This window comes from Micropterus salmoides, unplaced genomic scaffold (assembly GCF_014851395.1).
Source record: "Micropterus salmoides isolate LMB-PRFRI ecotype aquatic unplaced genomic scaffold, ASM1485139v1 Ms_hic_scaffold_19, whole genome shotgun sequence".
Lineage (NCBI taxonomy): Eukaryota > Metazoa > Chordata > Actinopteri > Centrarchiformes > Centrarchidae > Micropterus > Micropterus salmoides.
In genome coordinates this window covers 30,233,467-30,251,337 of record NW_024041039.1, presented here as the reverse complement: position 1 = coordinate 30,251,337, position 17,871 = coordinate 30,233,467, and the positions used below count along the sequence as shown (strand labels likewise).

At 42.5% G+C, this 17,871-nt stretch overlaps 1 protein-coding gene across 4 annotated transcripts in view; it reads right to left on the bottom strand.

Annotated features, from left to right (window-relative positions):
• Positions 1 to 4,837: 4,837 nt before the first annotated feature.
• si:dkey-288a3.2 (protein phosphatase 1 regulatory subunit 37) overlaps positions 4,838 to 17,871 on the bottom strand; it is a 59,090-nt gene continuing 46,056 nt past the window's right edge. For all 4 annotated transcript variants that reach the window (XM_038729246.1, XM_038729249.1, XM_038729248.1 and 1 more), the window contains one exon: positions 4,838 to 6,446. In XM_038729246.1, coding sequence (XP_038585174.1) covers positions 6,294 to 6,446 — 153 coding nt within the window. In that variant the 3' untranslated portion in view covers positions 4,838 to 6,293. The remainder of the gene's footprint in view (positions 6,447 to 17,871) is intronic.

Sequence of the window (17,871 nt, the reverse complement as noted above, 5' to 3'; positions counted from 1 at the left end):
GCCAAAAGTCATCTCCAGTGGCCATGGAGCGCACCAAGTATCATTGCTCATTACAGATCACCAGTCGGTACAAATGACTGTAAGAGGTGGACAAAGTAGGCCCGTTCTGCTCAAACAAGCCAAGAGAGGTGAGTTACCAGAGAGGTGTTTCAAGTACAGTACCCTCATTGATTTAAATGTGGTGGCCAACATATTACACCTCTTATATATATGTATAATGCCATACAGTTCAATAGAGCCACAGACTGCATTCGTTTTAGCTTGGTGGACCTAATAAATTTTACAGAGTGTACTTTAACAAGTTTCAGGTATTCGTTTTAGTTGTTTAACGGAGCGGAGAAAAGAGCTGCTGCAGGTGGACACATGGCACAATGGCAGCGGATCGTCTCTGCAGCCCAGTGGACGTCCAGTCTGTGGTCTAGTTCAATCAGAAAGCTGCGAAACCAGCGTTTTACTTTTTAGAACAGAACACAGTGTGCAGTTTAGTCTGATTCTTTCCACATTTTAGTAAAAACATAAAGTAAAGTTACATTGCATGAGAATTCACAGAACACATGGACTCCGTTCAAGTATCATACTGTACTGGGTCCTGTCATTTGCTGTAACTTCAGCATTCAATTCAACTGTTTTATTATGCATTTCTGTGTGTGTGTGTGTGTGTGTGTGTGTGCTGATATTCATGCCTTGCTCTCACACCTTCCTAACTATGATAAAGTAGGCCTGGTCCTGTCATGGACGCTGCCCTGCTCCCACTGCCCAGGCATCTGCCTCCTCTACCTCTGCCATCAGGACTGGATCTGGTTCAGATCGCACAGGCTTCAGGGCGGGTTGGAGGAGGTGGGGCGGGAGATGGGGCGGTCCAATGAGTGGGCTCTGGTTTGGACTTGAACCCAGTCCACTCCACTTTGGCTGGAGGAGAGGGAGGTTGGGAGGCCGCCATGCCCACATGGTTTATGATGAAGGAGGTGGAGGTGGATCAAGACTAGGGGTTGAAACATCAGGTGACGTTGGGGGGAGGGGACCACATGCTGCTGTCAGTCTGCTTCCACACACAGAAAAATCACACCCACCTCCCACTCTGGAGGATGTGTGGATTGCGTGTGTGTGTGTGTGTTTGTGTGTGTGTGTGTGGGGGGGGGTGCACTGGGTGCAGGCTGCTGTGGACGTGTTGGTCATGTGAGTGATGAAACTGATATTGTCACATCCAGCAACGCAGATCACAGCATGTACGTCTACTTCATCTGCGCACAACTTAGTTTGAAGCCCTGCAGCCTTCAGACGAAAGCAGGAAGAACAGATCCGCCGGGGCTGCAGGCATAACTAACTCACACCTCCCTGCAGACCCTCTGCCTGTCTGTCAGTCCTACAGCTATCGCACAGGCTGTGAAGTTACTACATCTGGTACAGCTGTGTACAAGCAGTGAGCCTCAGTTGATCTTAACTTGTGCATACAGATGAATAAAGTTGTCCCAACCTCTGAGAAACTGTGACACAGATATTTTTGAACCTTGTGTCCACTCATGGAAATAAGAGTTATAAAATATAATCCAACAGAGTAAGTGCTTTTAACCCTCCACTGCACACATGTAGTTTTTCAAAGATTGAGGCTTTCTGACGAGGAAAAGCTAGAACATTTCTTAAGTGAAATACATTAGTTTATGTATATATTATATATATAATAAAAACAGTACTATGATAATAATGAAGCGAAGCTGGAGAACTTTTAAGGCAAGTCAACTTGAACTCACATGGAATACGCTCGACGGGGCCACCAGTGCTCACTCTTTTGAGACACGTGCAAGCCCACCGCCCACCTGAAAGCTAACTGTCACTTGCTGCTGCGCTTCATATAGAATTTCAAAAGCCCCACCTCCACCCCCTCATCCACCTGTGGGCTTTGTGTCTCTCACCTCCCCTTGGAAAGCCTGGAGAAAAGGGGCCCCCCTTAGTTTTCTTGTTTAGTTTTACTCAAGTCCTGGATGGACTCAAGTCCAAGAAGGGATCATGATTAGGTTATTTGATCACATAGACACCCAGCAGTTAGGAAAAATACGTAATAAAGGTCCATCCTAAGGTATTTATCAGTCTCTGGGAAGGTGGAAAAAACTGTAAAATCCCCCAAAATACTGGATCTCTGAACCATCTCTTTAACCAAAACACAGACATTTAGGCTATTCTATTTCTCCTTTTGATAATTAATGTAATGACGAAAGTATTTTTTCACTGAGCCTCCCATGTTTGGAGCCCCCCCGGAGAGGCCTGCCTCCCACTTTGAAAACCTCTGCCATAGGCTCGAACTTGTTATTGTTATTATCGCCATTCCCCACTCTCTTTTCTTTAATGCTCTATACTGTATATATATACAGTGTGTATATATACACATACATACGTGGATAGAATTAAAGTATGGGTAAGATGACAGGTGTACAGAATCCATCAGAAAATGAAAAAACAATATGTTATGACGTTATTCATTCGATGAATCCAACACAAAGAACTGATAACGGCTTGTTTTTCATACTTTTATTATTTTATGCACAAGTCAAAACTAGGACAGGATAAACAGACAAAATTTGATTTTGATATTTAATGTGTCTGATTTGTTTGACCGAGAAGTTACTTACTTCCTTGAGCATTCCCTAACTTCGCAGCAAATACGCTTGCTACCTGATCCAGTGTAATGAATATGAGCATGAACATCAATATGTGTTTTTTGAAAAATGAAAATGAAAAGACTCTTACAAGAAACAGCAGCACATTCCAGTCCCAGCACATGCATACAGGGAGTTAGACTGTGTGTTGCATATTAGGAAAAGATTCCCAAAATACTTTGTTGGGGAAAAAAAACAACTGATGTTGATTCAAGCACATATTCAGAACATTAAAGCTGGAGAAGCAGCAAGCGACAGCTAGATTTTGAAAATATCCAACAGGAAAAAATCCCTCCCCCTCCCTTCAGACCTCCCTCCAAACCACTCCCCCAAAACACATGTTCATGTGCAGCGAGTGCATGGACAGAGTGCAGGCAGACAGGAAGACAAGCAGCACAACAATCATTTCAGTAATTTAACAAAAACTGCTTCTGAAATAAACTCCCTACACCAGGGGTTCTTAACCTTTCTGGCAGTCCGACCCCTTTTTGAAGTAGAAAATATTTCGCAATTTCCCATTGTCCAATCTGATGAATGGAGAGAGTTGTGCTGACGGAGGTTTACAGTTGCTTGAATTGTCCAGACTCTCCCCGACTCATCCTAAAATACGCCTTGAACCGACCATCATTAAGACGAAGCTATTTGTACACCTCACACACTCAAAACAGTGCCAGAGCAGACGCTCTGCGTTTGGCAGATGTTTTTAGCAACAAAACACTCAGACCTGTGAGTTGTGCTCAGGTTTCTGCTAATATGAAAATTATTACTTAGCGGCAAACCAGAGATTACAGATCGCTGGCGCTATAATCTTTGATTAGATTGACAGGACAGCTCATTCAGTGGTTGCCTAGCAACATTAAAAAACCGCTTTATGCTTTATGTCTGATGGGGGCCTGATTCTTCTTTGTTGTTTTATAGCGGTTGGCATCACCGCCACCTGCTGGATTAAACAGTGCAAAACCACTGCCCTACACCATTTTAAATCAGGTACTGCCATCGCCCAAGTGTATTTGCTGCAAAACACAAAGAAGTCAGCAACTTCCTGGTTACACAGATTGGACACATTAAATATCAAAATCAAATTCAGCCTGTGGGCCTCTTGTCTGACTTGTGCATTCAATAGAAAGTACGAAAAACAAGCTGTTACTCATTCATGAATGAACAACGAAATACATTTTATCAATTGAATATGAAAAGAACGAACACTCAGATTTGACAGTTGTGTTCAAGAGTCATTTCCTGCGCCTGAGCAAGAATGCTGTTAGGTCAACTGCTAATTCAGCGTACTGTGTCCTGCTGTTCTCAGGAGTTTGAACTCCAGAGTTTAACTTGCCAAGTTGAAGGACTCCCGAAAAACAACGACTTCAGAATTAACCTATGTTCAGACAGCAGGCCTTAATGCTCAATTCCGATTCCAATTTTTTTGTTTCACAGTTCACATTATTGTTTAAATGTGGCCCATAGCAGACTCCAGTGTGATGTCCACGGCCTGAAAGTGACCTGCATGTGCAGAAGAATAACACAGTGTTCCACGCAGTCGTGCAGAAGTAGGCTAAACAGAGCCACCGAGGTTAGCTCCTACTTGCTAACCATTTGCCGTTTTTCCATTACCAGTACCAGCTCAACTCGACTCTACTCACCTCGGTTTGGCCGTGCTCCATTTTCCATTGCAGATAGTACCCAGTGACAGTACCCCTCAATGTAGCTGGCTGTCATAGCGACGCCACACACAACTGCCGCCACGTAATGTTTAATGCGACACACACACCAGCGATCCACACAGCTTTCTTTTTTTTTAAGTTAAAACGTTTCAACATTCCTCAGAATGTAAAGACAGATAAGCGGTATGAAAACCTTCCAGCTGTGTTTTCCTCTGCCGTTGTTGCTGCAGCGGTCTGTGTGACGGCGGGAGCAGAGGGCTCTGTGAGCGGGCGGCTGGCCGGCCTCACACGCTCCTCCCACGGGTCGGCGCAGGCTTCTCCCGCAGCCACTTGCGGAGCTCCTCAACTCCTAAAATATTCAAGCACATTTTTGCTCCTCCATCACTTCTCGTAAAACTGTCAATATTCAAAATCTACACAGCTGATTTCTCACCTCAAAACTTCTCAGAAGTGGATTTAGTGATGAAATTCCATATGAAAACTGTAAAATATAAAACTTTCTGTTGCTGGCCTCTGTCTGGCGCACGCAATGATGATGCAGTGAATCAGCTCGCTTGGAACCTCGACGGAGGTGATACGAAAAAAGTACCTAGAAGGAGGTACAGGTGCAACATTTCCACAATGGAAAAACCAAAAAAAAGGTGAGCCGAGGCGAGCTTGTACCGTGCAGTGGAAAAGGGGCTTTATTGTCCTCTCACAGGTCACATTTCTCCTGAATAATGACAAGTGTTCACAACTTTCTGTTCTTTTCATTACAGTTTCTGGCGCTGTACAACGCAACTGCCTGCAACTCACTCCCTTTCTCTCCCTCTTTCCGCTATGTCGGCACAGACACAAGTAGCATGTACGTAACTCAGAAGAGAGCTCGCGGTCCGGTGGATTTCAGGTGTGAGAAAGGGAATATGTGAGCAGATGATAGTGATGCGAAGAAGAAAAAGAGTCACATGTTGATAATGGCTTTTTGTGGAGCTTTTTCAGTCATCCACAGTGGATTTGGACCACAAATGAAAGTCTGAACTGGAAAAGATCAGATTCCATGTGACTTGACCTGTTCACACTGTTAAAAAAAGATGAGGTCTTAGTCACATATGAGCAAAATAACTGGATTTAGGTCATTTTGGCCTGCAGTCTGGCCGCAGCCTTAGTGTAGCCTGTTCACAAAGGCTTATAGTTTGCTAAACTGACAACATTAAGCAGCAAACCAGTGAAAAGAACAACCCTGCAGGCCTTCTGACAGACACCTCACAGCCCTGTTTACTGTAGCTGGATGCACTGGGCTCAGTTGTTCCACATTGTATTGCTGTCGAACGTCTGCCTGCCTGTGCTTCTCAGCTGATTAATGCAGATGGAACTTGGCTGAGTCCATGGCTGCTACCAATGTCAGAGTAATGATGCTACATCCCTACACACACACACACACACACACACACACACACACACACACACACACACACACACACACACACACACACACACACACGCGCACCTCGGAGGAGTGTCCCGCAATGCATCACTGTGAACATTAAGTGATGATGGAACACAAGCAAACAGGGATTTGCGACACAGACACACAGAGCAGTTGTGAGTGTTGTAGGAAGGGGAGGGGTGATGGTGGGGGAGTTCAGAAGGGTGGGGTGTGAGGAGGGCAGTTCTCCTCAATTCTAGGTGATTCACGTTTGAAGTGGGCTTGCAAAATTGCTTTATGGAAAGTGGCGAGCGGCTCGGCGGGAACATTAGGCGGGAAACAGCAGGGAGGCGGCGTTTCATTAGGGAGCTCTGCTCCGCCTTTATTACCCGGATTTGGAGTTTTATGGTTATCATTATTTGCGATAGAATTATTATTCGCATATATCTGCTAGTCAGCTGTTTGGGTTTGGGACTCTGGGAGACAGCGTCTGTGTGACTGAATCCATGAGTGGTTTCTGAGGTGATCTGTACAAGGTTAACCATTTTCCCTCCTCTGTGTGCTGGGCGTGTGAGCTCAGGCTGTGGCCGCGCTGTCAGCTCGTTCGTCGGCCTCGGCGGGTAATGTCTCACAGGTTTCCATGGCGAGGTGGGAGCGGCTGACGTTGGCGAGGCAGTGCCGGGTGATCTCTGACCGAAGCCTTGTCTGAGTCTCCATCAGAAACTCATCCTGTTGATCACACAAAAAACAGAGGGTTAGCATAGCATAGCAAATGCCAAAAAACATGAGGAGGAACCATTTACTTACACACATACAGTGACACACATGATTGCATCTGTGATTCTTTGTTTTGCTCTGTGATGAATGATGAAAAAACCTTGATTCTTTTCCCTGACCTGGCAAAACTTTCTGGAAAATGCAACCACTGTCCGGAGACAAACACCTTTGTCCACCTATGTCTGTTGTTCAAGGATCAGACGACATCATATTATTTCGGAGCTGCTCGTCTTACACTGCGACACATTTAATGGGTCATCGTTCATTATAATCAAACTGGTTCGTCCCACTGGGACCATGAATGCGCTCAGATACTTAAATAACAATCAGCTCACCACATTATGAATCATCTTGTGTGCAAAACTGACACTTTGTCCTGATGGTGGCATCTGGGGAAACCCATGTGCATCAATTCCACAGAAGTCTGTCTGTTTTATTGTTATATTTCTTGTGGAAATGCTCACCTGATAGTGGCACTAAAGAAAGGTCATGTCCACAAATTTCATGGCGACTCATCTCAGATTAGTTGTTAGGATGTCTTGCTCTGGTGGTGGGTGGACAGACACACCATCCTCAGGCATGGCTGCTATCAGCCATCAGCCTCTTCTTTGTGATTAAATGTTGTAATATACTTTTATAGTACCCACTTTGTCTCAGCCTCCTCTTCAGTTAGCGAGCTCCTACATTCCCAGTAATTCACAGACATGAAAAGAAGCACCTGGAAACATAAAAATCAGAACGTCCCTGGAGAATTTTGCCGAAACTAAATGTGGATGGGAGGACAGGAAGAAGGGAGGAGTGGACAAGTGACAGAAGAAATAAATGAAAGCGTGGAGAATAAAAGGACGGAGCAGAAGACGGGCAGTGGGCTGACTCCTGGCTTTGACGGGTGTGATGCTGTCAGGAAAGCCCAGCATCCCAAAAACCAACAGCAGCAGCAGGTCTCTCTTTCCAATCTGTCATCACCCTCTCAGCTTTGTCCTTTTAAACAGAGGAAATAAATAATAATGCCAGCAATTTTTAAAGGATCCGTTTATGGTGGTAAATGTACTTGTATAGCGCCTTTCTAGTCTTTTTGACCACTCAAAGCGCTTTTACACTACATCTGCATTCACACACTGGTGGAACAGCCATCAGGAACAGTGTCTTGCCCAAGGACACTAAGACATTAAGCCTGGAGAAGCCGGGGACTGAACTGTCGACCTTCCAATTAACGGGCAACCCGCTCTACTTCCTGAGCCACAGCCGCCCAAAAGTGTAAAGGGACAGAAGCCTGAGTGTGTGAAAAACACGGGCACCCTTTTTGGCTTGTGTAGCCTTAAAATGAAGCCACTGGACCCAGACAAACAGTTTTGATTTGAACTGTTTCTGCAAGAAGAAAAAAGCTAAAGATAAAAAAAAAACTAAATCAACACCTCACTCCTCCGATTTATTCTGCGACCTCTTTGGGGCCCCCGACCCCCATGTTGAAAAACACTCCCATATCCCCTTTTTGTCATTAATAATAACTGACTATTCCTCTCCGCTCATTGTTGTTTGTGTTTGTGTCATTAAGTTTGATTCCAAAATAAAAGTTTGCTTTAAAATGAACCTTTTCCTTCAACAAAAACTAAACTGAATTTTCTAAGCTGCAGCCTGCTCCTCTCTTTTCTCCTCCTCCCCTCCTTTCTGTTCACCTCCCCCTCCTCCTCCCCCTCCTCCTCCCCTCAGTGGCGGCGGTCTGCAGCAGAGCAGTTAATAAAGAGATTGATTATTGGCCTGTCAGGAAGTGACAGTTGGACAGGGCTGCTCTGCGTGAATGACAGGGGGCACGCTCACCACGCAGCAGCCCGCCTGACACACACACACACACACACACCCAGATGCCTTTGCCAACACCAGGGGTAGGTGAGGTGGTGGTGGGGCGGAGGGGGGCTGGATGGGCGAGAGGCGGGCATGTGGAGAACAGCAATGCAGCCTTCTGCTGGTGGAAGAAGTTTGTCTGTGTTTGAGAGTGTGTGTTTGGGGGGGGGGGGGGGGGGCAGAGTTCACAGCCACGGCCTTCTGGACAGGGAGAAAGAGGGATGCATATGACACCATACACAGGAGCCAAAGGGGTCAAAAGAGACTTAGGAACACACACACACTGCTGGGTATCTATGAGCACACAGTACAAACACACACAAACCAGACAGCGCTCTGAGCGGTGCGGCCGTTTTGGTGTAGTGGGCAACGTTGAAGGTGCTGATCATGTGACCTGCTGGGTTTTTCCTTATAAACAGTCATTATCAAACACAATCTGAGACACAAGGTCTGAAGAAGTTTCAAAGAGACGTATCAGTCGTGCTATTCATGTGTGCAGGGAGTTCCAGTGCTCCTCCTGCTCTACAGGCCAAAAAGGCTGATGGAGTTCTTTAAAGACACCTACGGTCCACACACAAACAACCAGTGAAGCGATGCAGATTTGGGCCTGACTTCAAGTTGCCCTGCCTAAAAAAAAGAAAAATAAAATCAGAAATTTGTATTTTATACAGTCCACATCTCATTATCAGAAAGGACAATCCACTCTGACTCTGTCCATTATGAAACAAAGGGGAAGTGTACTTGATATTAAATAGTCTAAAAGAGTCTTTTTAAGATTTTCTTTTTACATTATATCTGCTTTATGTGCATTCATTCATTCTGTAAAACAGATGTGTCACTTCAGCCCTAACCCAGACTGTACATGCCTCAACCTGATCTTGCCTAGCCCTACCATAACCTTACAGTGACGGAGAATGGTTAACATGGGCCGACCAGGTGTTTGTCTACAAAGGGCAGGCGAGTCCCCATAATGTGTGTGAACAGATTTTCCCTCCGCAACACAATTCATACACGTCTACACACCTACACACACACACAAACGACTTAAACACCACTCCCACCTTTTCCATAACCCCTGAATACTTCCACAGAAGGGGGGCAGAGGGGGCAGAGTGGGGAGTGCATAGTTGTTAACCGCCCCACTCCATACTGCATTCATTGTTCAAAGGGAACATGTGCCAAGGGGAAAGGAAAAGGCATGGAGGATGGTGGGGTGAGAGCTCCTGGACAGTTGGTGGACTTTCTGCATCTTTCATCTATCTGCGGTGCTAAATGTCAGTATGTCCCCAGCCTGTCTCCACACTCACATGGGATCCTTTTGGCAGCGCTGGGGCACAAAACAAGCACAGTCAACATAAAGCAGTAAGGAGCATATGCCATGTAATGAGGCTGACAAGGTGAACACAAAGGAACAAGCTGCTGTAGCCCGAGGAAACATATCTGACCTGAGTACAGCGTCAGAGGTTATCTTGGTTTGTAAAATGATCACACGTGTGATATATTTCACACCCTATGTTAAATGTAGTTTTGATGTAGCACTAAATCAGAATAAGTCTGGTGATATTCTGGATCTGTGTGCAGATCCAAACCAACACTAATGTATTTAATGTGCTTAAGTGTGTGAGCCTGATGTCTCTTCTTTTATGTGTCTCTACATTTTACATTTTACATAAACATTCATCTTCAAAAATTGTAATTATTTTTATTTTTATTTATATTTATATTTAGCGGTTGCCGATGGTTGGAAGGATAGATATAATCAAAACTTGGCCTGTTTTCAAGGGGCACAATATCTCTCGCGGAGTTTTCAGTTTAAGTTTATTCGTTTTAATTAGGATTGACATCTTTAACCTCCATCTGACACGTCATTTTACTGAATTCCACTGAACCCACTTGGCCATTCAGTGTCACTTCATCAGATACAGCAGCTGGGTCAGTGGCCCAACGCCTGTGCTTCTTAAAAAACATCAGTTTTTGCATCATGTTCCACTTCCTCCCAGTTTCTTTGGATCTTTGACCCGATATTGATGATATTTTGGCATCTGATTCTTTCTGGGTAAAATCACTGCACATCTGATGGGGATGACATGCCTTAACATCTTCTTTTTACTTCATGGAGCAGAGGTGCCAGACTTTCAGCAAAGCAAAACTGATTTCACAAACACACGCACTCCTTCCCCCAATCTGTGTTTTGTTGTTTCTTGCACTTGATCAGAAAGTGGAACAATCAATACCTCTCGATTGAGAAAGCGGACTGCTGAGTCTGGAATCAAGAGGTTTTTTTTTTTCCTTTACAGACAGAGAGGCGGAGAACGTTTCACACCCAAAGAGGAGGAATAAGAGTGTGGGAGGAGGAGGAGACGCAGATGGACAAGTGCTTTTACGGCTGAGTCTTCCTCTGGCTCAGTGCCATGGCCACAGACTCTCTTTGTTTGCCCGGCTACTAAACTAATAGAGATAAAGGCAGGTTCCTGCTGGCCCTGAATTAGAAAGTCATTAAGGAATATAAACACACATGGGCGCACGCACGCATGCACACACACACACATACACACACACTTATATGTACACATGTGCATATAAGTGATGTGCATGTAGAAATGCAAAGGTACTCGTGCACTAAAATGCTCTGTATAACAATTTCAATGGCTGCTTCTCTTTTGCAATCAGTACAGAAAACAACCTCAAAATGACACACACACACACACACACACACACACACACACACACACACACTTCCACACCTTCTGTCAGTGCTAGAAATCCAAACAAACTCTTGTTTCCCGACTCTGTGCCAGGGGGAACTCCTTTTTTGTCACCACACAATTACTTCTTTCTTCACATTCTTCTCCATTTTCTGCCTTGTCAAAATGCTATTGTGAGTGTCAAAGGCTCCATTTGACTGGTTGGCATGTGTGTGTTTTCTAATATTATATTTCCACCTGGGCCGATAGACCTCTGTGATGGCCTGTACTGAAAGTGCTGCTTCTCAGTGTACAAATAATGGAGCCTAAAAATGTGTGCGGCCAAATTCTGTTGAAGCAGCAGTTACCAACCTGGGGGTCGGGATCCTCCAAAACTATATGCAACTAAAACTGCTCACAAAGCACAGATTTGTACCCTGGGACGAGGAGTTACTTCATGTTAAGTCATCAGTAGCAAAAAAAGTTGGGAATCACTGCTTTAAGTCTGGTGTTCTTCCATATTTCTCTTACTGTCAACAATCCCATGAAAAGACAGTGTGTTAGTCCATCTCTCAGTACTGTCAGACTTCCTGTCTGTGGCTCTCAGCTGCAAGCTGAGCCATTGGGTCCCGCTGAAGACGCAAATCTTTAAATATCACTCACAAATATTTAGTTTCATTAAAAAACAAAAAAGACCCAAACAGCAGGTAATAGTGCATCTGTTGGGGACTATTTTCAGCTGCAGATGAAGCCACAGTTGGTGCTTGTGAGTATCAGGCTGTGATACACACACAGTACTGTTGGCTTGGCTCTGCACATGGGATTTGCTGACATAAAAAATATAGAATATCACCAGACTTATCCTGTAACAGCATCCAAAACATAAATAACTTAGATTTGCTGACTGTGTTAGTCATTGCGTTAAAAGGACCATCACCTTTGAAGTGGCAGCAGGTTTCCAGTCCTGTGTCTTTAATTTTGCTAATGGGACAACAGTTTCTTTCTTTCTTCTTATTAATTTTATTTTACAAGTTTATTCAACAGGGACAACCACTGATCAGCAGAAAAAAACAGCAACCTGTAAATGAGCCAGAGTTAGTCTAGAAGGTTAATTTCCATCTGTCGTCCCTGGAAAGAAGTTAAAAAGACACCACAACATATGTTATAAAATCACTGTATACCATCATAAATATGCAAGACAGTACAGTACCTCCACCAAGAAACAGTGATGCGAGAGGTACTCAGACCTTCTACTCAAGTAAAACTAACAATAAACTCTGTACTTGGTGAAAAATACAAGAGGTATTATCATAAAAGAATGTACTCATATATACAGTATGTTTACAGCTGGGAAGACAGAGCTACAAAAACACATAATATTTTAGAGGTTTACAGTTAGTTTTTTTTTACACTTTTACAATTTGCAATCTGCAGTAACTAGTAACTAAAGCTGTCAAATAAATGAAGTGCAGCATCTGTCTCTGGAATGTAATGGAATAAGAGTTTAAGGAAGCACAAAAGTAAAGCACACGTGCCTTAAAATGTCACTTTTATACAGTACTTGAGTAAATGTACGCAGTTACTTTCCACCACGGCCAAAAAACAATTCTACAGCAGAACACATGGTTGTTAGCTTCAGTCCATACTGTACTGTGAGTGAGCAAGGAGACATTGGTAAAAGAAAACAAAAACAGCAGAGCCGATGAAGAGAAGACGAAGATGGCAGTCACATGTTTGATTATTCTAGTAATAATCTAAAATGTGATGATGATAATGGGCCACAGCTTTAAGGGAAAGAAAGTGTTGACTTTTCTAATGTGCACTGAATGCATTACATATAGCATGGATTGTGCCATTAAAGTCACATTGAAAACTATCAGATGAAAACCTGTTCCTGGCTTTTAGGTGTGTTTCAGCTTGTCAAAAAATGAATTTAACTAAATATACTGGCAGCTATGCCGGACCACATTCCTGCAGCTGTGGCTGATACTGAACTCTAATTTCAACAACAACACATTTGGGAGGTTCTGATTTGAAAACTCTGCCCCAGTCCTCCTCGCCTGATGTTTCCACATGGGATCACCTCTCCCTCTCTCTCCCTCTCTGTCGTCTCAACATTAGTTAAGATGGCTGCACGGTGGCTGCCGGGAACGAGCGTTTAAAGCTCTCCGAGGTGCAGGCGGCTTAAACTAGCTCATTTGTTAGCTCTGCATTCCCGAAGACAACCTTACAAATGGAGCCACTATCCAATTATTATTAGCAGGGAGGAAAGAAGCAACGGCTCCAATCTGTTAGCCTGGCTCAGGACGGGCCGGCACACAGAAACACACACTGAAGGGTCAACAGGGTCAGACTAAAGCTGGCACATGAGGAGGTGTGTTTTCAAAATCAGCGCAGAGATGCGGAGATAGAGAGGAGAAGAAAATGGTCTTTGTCGAATGTGAACATGTGCAGGTTCAGAGGCGGATCAATTTTAACATTTACACACACACATACACACACACACATACAGACGCACACAAAGCATAACAATACCTGTGCCTAAACCAGGGCTCACAGAGCATTAAAATGTGTTCATAAAAAAGGAAAAAAAAGGGAAGAAAACAGCATATGGAAGCCCCAGCAGAGGCATTCTTATTTCTATCTGTGAAAATTCATTACGGATTCTCACAATGAGCGTGTGTGAGAATTCGCCGTTTGTTCTCGGGCTAAACAAAGGCACATGTGCTCGTTTTCAGAGCGGGTTGCAGCGTGGCCTGATTTCAAAGGCACAACTTGAAAGACGACAGACAGCTATTTACAATATTTATACATTTAGGATGCTGATACTATGCATATTACATGTCTGTCTACCACTGTGTGTGTGTGCGTGTGTGTTAGAGGCGAACAGTGGGGAAGGAAATCGCTGATGAAAAAAGGTTACTTTGGAAATTCTCTGATAATTGGTGCCTTAAAAGGAGCTCATTTTTAACTATGTCACCACGACTGCTCGGTGACAATTAATCTGTTTGCGGCTGCTTCCTTGGCATCTGTGCCAATTACTTTATATGCTAATATATGTAAATGACATCTCAGATGCCAGTTTCAAGTGTTATGCGAGTGGCGTATTGTGTCTTTTTTTAAGTCATATTGTTGAGGCTGATCAACAATGCAAGTGCTTTAAATTTGGAGGTGTGTAAGTTATTAATTTCCTCCCGGGCTCAGTGCAACCAACATATTTACTGACTCACATATGATACATTTCAAATGAATTCCAGGATTTATCTTTCTGTTTTTTCCTTGAATTTATTGCCAGGGTATACACTGCCAGGGTGTAAAAGCCTTTAAATAAAGTCCCTTTAAATAAAATATTATTTTACACAAACCATAATTTGTACGCTTATATATATATATATATATATATATATATATATATATATATATATATATATATATATGATATATTCACAATGCAAAAACATTCATAAAAAAATCTAATGATGGTTTATTTTACACTTTTCTGTTTTTGTTAATATAGTAATACTCATTCATAGTAAAAAACTTTTTGATTTTGGTTAGGCTTTGGTTTTGTTTTGGTCAGTGTTTCACTTTAATAAAAAAAACACCTTTGTTGGGTCTGGACAGTCCACAATTTTGACAAAAAAAATTATTTTCCTATATGTTAATATGAATTTCTTTAGAGATTACATTGCTGGTACTGTTCTTAATTAAAATGTCCTGAATCTAGACAGGCCAGAGGTCAGGGGGTAACACTGAATGCCCTCGATTTAGCATTGCATGTAAACACTGAATGGTTTGTACTACACTATAATGTAGTTGTGAGCAAATATAAGGACATTTTTATAAAAGTTTATTCATGCATTTCTCAATGATCATAACTCCTCCTATAAAGCCCCTCCTATGAAACACTGGGTGTACTTGTGCATGTGTGACATTTCTATGTGGATAAACCTGTAGATCTTTGGAAGATGTCTGAATATTATAGTTTTCGGTTGGTGAGGTAAGTGAGGTGGTTTTGGAGATTGGGGTGGGTAGAAAAATGATTTGGACATGAACATATAATATGCTCTAAACTTATAAGAAGACAGAACTTTTGCAGCGGTGTTCTATTTCCCCCCCCGGTCAACAGAGTGACACAATTTGCCGCAAACATCACATGACTTCTTAGGCGTCATAATCAGTGAAATCGGCACACTGAAATTTGGATTCACAAATATACAGATTCTCAATATGCATTCATGTAAATTAACTACTGTGCATCAGTGTGAATACATTCATACAAAAAGTGAATAAAAAAATTAAGACATAAAACATTTAAACAAAGACTTAAACCTAAATAAATTACAGTATATAATTGGCAAAATTAGGATTTAAGACAAGAAATATACAAACCTGACAAGGCATTTTGTGGTACTGGACGCTATGGACACATTTCGGTCAGTACCAAAAAAGTACTAATGTTTAAAACCCAGCTAAGGAAGTTGCAGCCCAGTTCTCTGCAACAGAGAATCCCAACTTGACTCAGTTAGGATTTCAATGCTAAATGCTTTCTGTTAAAGCCTCCACCCATTCTCACAGACTGTACACACCAGCATCAAGTCAATCAGCTGCTTTCCTTCATCAGGAACAGCTCGTACTGTGCAACAAACTGAGGACTCACTCTGTTATTCAGTGGAGGTGGAGAAACGCTGAGTAAATGTTAATGAATGCACTTTGAGCATATTCACAGAGCGCTTTTCTCTTTCTAGAAATGGCAGTAATTACCAGCATTTCCTCCATTGACAGACACACAGAGCTGCTCTAAGATGCTTTCCTATTGTTCCTTCCCTTCCATGTCTCTTCCTCGTCCTCTGCTCTGTCTGCAGCCTTCCATTACTCCAACTGAAGATGTCACTGTTGTACACTAAATGTCTGCTCTCTGAAGCTGTGTGTATGCGTGTGTGTCAGATGAGAGACTATGTTTTCATGTTCATCAGGGAGAAACAAAGCTATGTTGTATTTAAGGCGTTTGACTGTCAAGTTCTGACAATGCAGGGGGTACAACAGACAAAAAAAATCCATTAGAATTAATCCAGCTGGGTGATCTTTAAATAAGAGATAAACACTTTAATGTAAGCTCAACACAACTAAATTACATTTTGGATTTTGATTGTTGAGGAAATGAAGATAAATCGTGTTAAAGGGCAATTTTAAGCTAGTCACTTTGCTGATTTTATTTTATTTTTGCACCTTATGTAGTCCTAAAAATGACTTTAATTTTGCACTGTAGCATCACATGCAGCACACACAGATATAACATCAAAAAATACAAATACAAAAAAATAACAGGGATTATTCCAGAGCTGAAGTATTCATGAAAAAAAGGCGCGTGTGACTGGTCTTCAAGGGTGGGAGGTGGTACTGGAGTGAAAGACGCGGTTAAAAAAAGATAGAGTCAAAATAAAAGTCATAGGACTGGAAACAAGAGGCTGAACATATGGTGTGTGAATCAAACAAAATATTCCTGAAACACACACATTCTCAGCATATGACTTTTATTCTTGTCAGTGTGTTTCAGTAGCTTTTATATCTCATGTGAAGCAACCAATTCAACAGGCTTTTATTACCTTTAGAGACTGATTTTTGTGTGTGCTTTGTCTTTTTTTAAATTGCTCTGTTTTTGTAATGCAGTTTGGTTGACGGCTGTCTACATAAACTTGACTCCATCTGTGGATGTTCAGAGAATAGGTTAAACCAGTTGAGGTTTTAAATGTATCCACAGCAGCTTGGCCTATAGCCTGGTTGATGTCGAGCTTGCTTAAGGGCTGAGGAATATTGCAAAATTGAGAAATCAGGAAAAAAATCTATCTAACAGATAAATATTCAGTTCTTTGTCACAGATGACAGTTGTGGCTTTCACAGTGACCAGCTCACTGTGAATTGAGGATACGTTCTATTCAGTATGCAGAAGAGTGTTGTGTTCAGGACCAACTGAAACAAGACTTGACCAAAAGCATATTCATCTTTAATTAACACAATGACCATAAATGACAAGAGATACTGAATTACTATTTTCATGAATGAAATTGAGAATGAAACATGCTCTGGGCTGTAAATCAAATTCCATTTAAATTGCTTTCATTTGGCTGGATTTATAATTGATCTCCACTTCCCGATAATTCCAAAAAGGGCCACAGACTGTTTAAAAGTAGGACCCATGAAAATGATTCTGTCTCCTTGATGCAACACCATGTCAACCTAATCTAAAAATCACAAGTGAGACCGAGACGACTCATGACCAACTGTAATGAAGAATGTTTGTTTATGTATTAAAGGTAGATCAAGATATTTAGCTTATACTGAATTTTACAGAGACATTGACACAGTCAAGATCATGGCTGCATTAAAGGTTGGGACCCAGTTCTGGTCTCAGATACAAGGAAACAGAAATGCCCATGAACACAGCTAGTCTGTGATCCTACTTGTGAATTTTACAATCATCCTGCATAGACGTACTGTCATTTTTCAGCGCTGCGTGGGAATTCTCATATGTAATTATGTCTGGTTTTGCAATCAAAGTCAGTAACTTTTACAAACTACATTTCTAATTTGGTAGACTTGGTAAACTTTCTGCATACTTTAGTTTCTTCCCCACAAAACAGACAACTGCTCCATCTGGCTACTCCTAACCCCACCTATTAGTACACACACCTCCCCGCTCTCTCCTCTCTCCATCAGGCTGTGTGACTTTCTAATCCCTCTCTTTAGCAGCGGTGTGCGAAAGCTAACACTTCCCCATGTGATCATGGAGGGCCCTGGGCTGCTGATTATCTGGAGAGACCACCGCAGAGACCCCCGGCCATGCTCTCCCA